The sequence below is a fragment of the Camelina sativa genome, chromosome 5 (genome assembly GCF_000633955.1).
Source record: "Camelina sativa cultivar DH55 chromosome 5, Cs, whole genome shotgun sequence".
NCBI classification, from domain to species: Eukaryota; Viridiplantae; Streptophyta; class Magnoliopsida; order Brassicales; family Brassicaceae; genus Camelina; species Camelina sativa.
This window is the reverse complement of record NC_025689.1, coordinates 3,080,643-3,083,354: the sequence shown is the minus strand read 5'-3', so window position 1 is coordinate 3,083,354 and position 2,712 is coordinate 3,080,643. Positions and strand designations below refer to the sequence as shown.

The following is a 2,712-nucleotide window of genomic DNA, read 5'->3' as shown; positions in this document are numbered from 1 at the left end:
CATGGTTAGGGTTTGACTTAGAGGGTGTTAAGTCTCTTCTCTTGGATGAGATGGCACCAGAGATCCCAGAGACTGTGCCGTGTGACGCAAGGCAGTTTTTGGAGAAGTGTTTCGCAAGAAAACCTGAGGATAGAGGAACAGCTTCGGAGTTGTTGTTGCATCCGTTTTTGATCGGAGATCATGAGAAGATGGGTTCTGCCGCCGCCGGAGAGAGGACGGGGATGGTGTTGAGGCTCAGAAAACCTCCGCCGATATCGAAAGATATTCCAACGAAGCCACTGAAGTTGAAGGTTATTTCACAAAAGCCCCAACAATTTAAGAAAGTTTCAAATAAACCCCGAAAGGTGAAGATTCTTCCTCCGAGACCCCCAGTATCAAATTTTGTTCCTGTTCAGTAGTTTGCTAAAGTTTAAACACTATTACTTACTCTGTCAAAAATGTAGAATTTGCAATTTTAAAATTGTATGTGGTATGAAATCTATTGATATATGTTTTCAATTCAAATGAAATTAATTGGTTACATATAATTTTACGATTTTTCTCCCTACTTATTGATACCAGGATAGGAAATCATCAGCTCTAGTTTACACTTACACTCGATTAACCAAATTGATTGTATAGTATTTTGTACAGTTTCTTTGAGCATAATTAATAGATTTGAGGATAAACAACTAGAGAGGTTCAAACACATGGGCTGTCAAAAAGGCCAATCTAAGTTTCGACCCATCACAAAGTCGACTAGTAAAAATGGAAATCCTTCTTATTTTTGTGTTATGAAATCGCAAACATCAAATATTTTATTTTGGGTTTACAAATAAAGAGTTTTGAGTCTTTTAGATCAGAGTTCGAACTGAACATCTGGTCAGGTTCTCCCTCAAGAGCTAGCTCTCCAAAATTTACTAGCTAGTATATCTACTTTAATTAGCACACAATTATAAAACCGGTTTTAGGTTCCTTAGTAAAATATACTTGAGAATTAAGACCAATACTTATCAATACTATATAATTGTTGGAAAAAATTAATTGATATAAATATATGTATAATTGTCTCATTTCCCATGCACGAGGGTTCTTATATATTTTATGAGGAAAAATAGATATTAAACAGAAAAAAAAAAACTGACGAGAGGGCCGGAGACATATCACATAATCTAGAGAAAGATCCCCACATACATTGGTAAACCATCATCTGAAAAGATGCTCTCACAATACACACACACACATATATATACACATATATGTATAGGAATATTCATAAATGGTGGTCCATTTAAAAGAAACAAGACCCATATCAGTTTCAGACAATAATGATAATCACAAACCCACCAAAAGCTATAATAATACACATTTCACATTTGTATGTATGTTTATCCTTTTATATTGAGAGAGCCCATTCTCTGCATATGTTGTTGTCACCACTTATAAATAAGTCTTACTCTTTCAATCATGTTTTTTTCTTTCTTCTTAATGCTTATTTTCAACTCTCTCATTTTCCTTTTCATGGTAAGATATATTCATATCATCTTTATCCGACTCTATCATATATGATTCTAGAAATGTAGATAATGGCGCCTCGAAGTTAAAAACGATTTTTTTTTAATATCGAACGTATAAAAGTTGAGTTAGTTGATGCCGGTTTGTAGAATATTGATGGTTAGTTTTAAACTCATTCGTTTGTTGTTCATCATATTTCATATACATGCATGGGTTGCGTTTTTTATTCGCTAAATCTATTTAGACAGACATTTATTGGTAAAAAGTAAACACAAGGAGTCTGTTAAACGCAAAGTCGTATTCATTTGCTAGTAACATTTTTAGTTCTGTTTGTAAATTCATAATGAAGATCACACCGTGAGATATTATAATTGGTCTTATCATCATTGTATAAAAAAGTTAATAATGAGTTGTGATGTGTTCGATGAAGTGATGGAGAGTTAAGAGTAGATTGTTTAAAACTGAAAGAGACCGGTGAGCTCTTCATGTTGTTTTTAACTCCACTTGCATTTGTTCTATAGCTTTTAATTTTGGGCTTCCTTCATTCTCATTTTCTGTTTTCTTCTACTTTGAAATAAAAATATCTTTAACCATTAATTTATTTTCTAGTATATTATTACTTTGAAGTTCGGTCCTTATATATAGCTGAACATTGTGAGGTCACATATAACGAAAAGGACAAGATATGCTTGTCCCTCAAAATCTAGACTCTTTACTCATCTTTCATATTTATTATATCTTTATTATTTATTACTGGCCAAACAATTCATTTCATCTCACAAAAATAAATAAGGAGGGAATTTGCATACACATATATAAGAGTTGAATCCAAGGAATGGATGTGAGGGCAAGAAAGTGAGAGATATGGTCCCCTCAACAAAAGCCATTAAATCTCTGAGCATATGACTGTGACTTTAATGGCAAAGCAAAGAGGTTTGCAATTGCATGATTCAATGAAGAGTTGCTGTTAGGGTTTGGGAGATTTGTGGGCTTTTAAGTGCATGTTTTTTTGTGGGGTTCAAAATGCCATTCATGGGACCCAATTACATTTTGTAGATTTGTTTCATCTTTTCTTTTTGTAACCATTTTTTAGATATACATTTACTATATGAGAGTACTTTATCTACTGTATGTACATGTTTGTTTGTTTTTTTTGAAAATTTTCTTTTTCACAAGATTTTTTAAAATAGTATATTATGACAAAAAAAAAAAAAAAGG

At 32.7% G+C, this 2,712-nt stretch overlaps 1 protein-coding gene across 1 annotated transcript in view; it reads left to right on the top strand.

Annotated features, from left to right (window-relative positions):
• Positions 1 to 398, top strand: part of LOC104788822 (probable serine/threonine-protein kinase DDB_G0270146) — a 7,817-nt gene extending 7,419 nt beyond the window's left edge. Inside the window, exon 2 of the mRNA XM_019245177.1 lies at positions 22 to 398. Within this exon, the coding sequence (XP_019100722.1) occupies positions 22 to 398 (377 nt within the window). The remainder of the gene's footprint in view (positions 1 to 21) is intronic.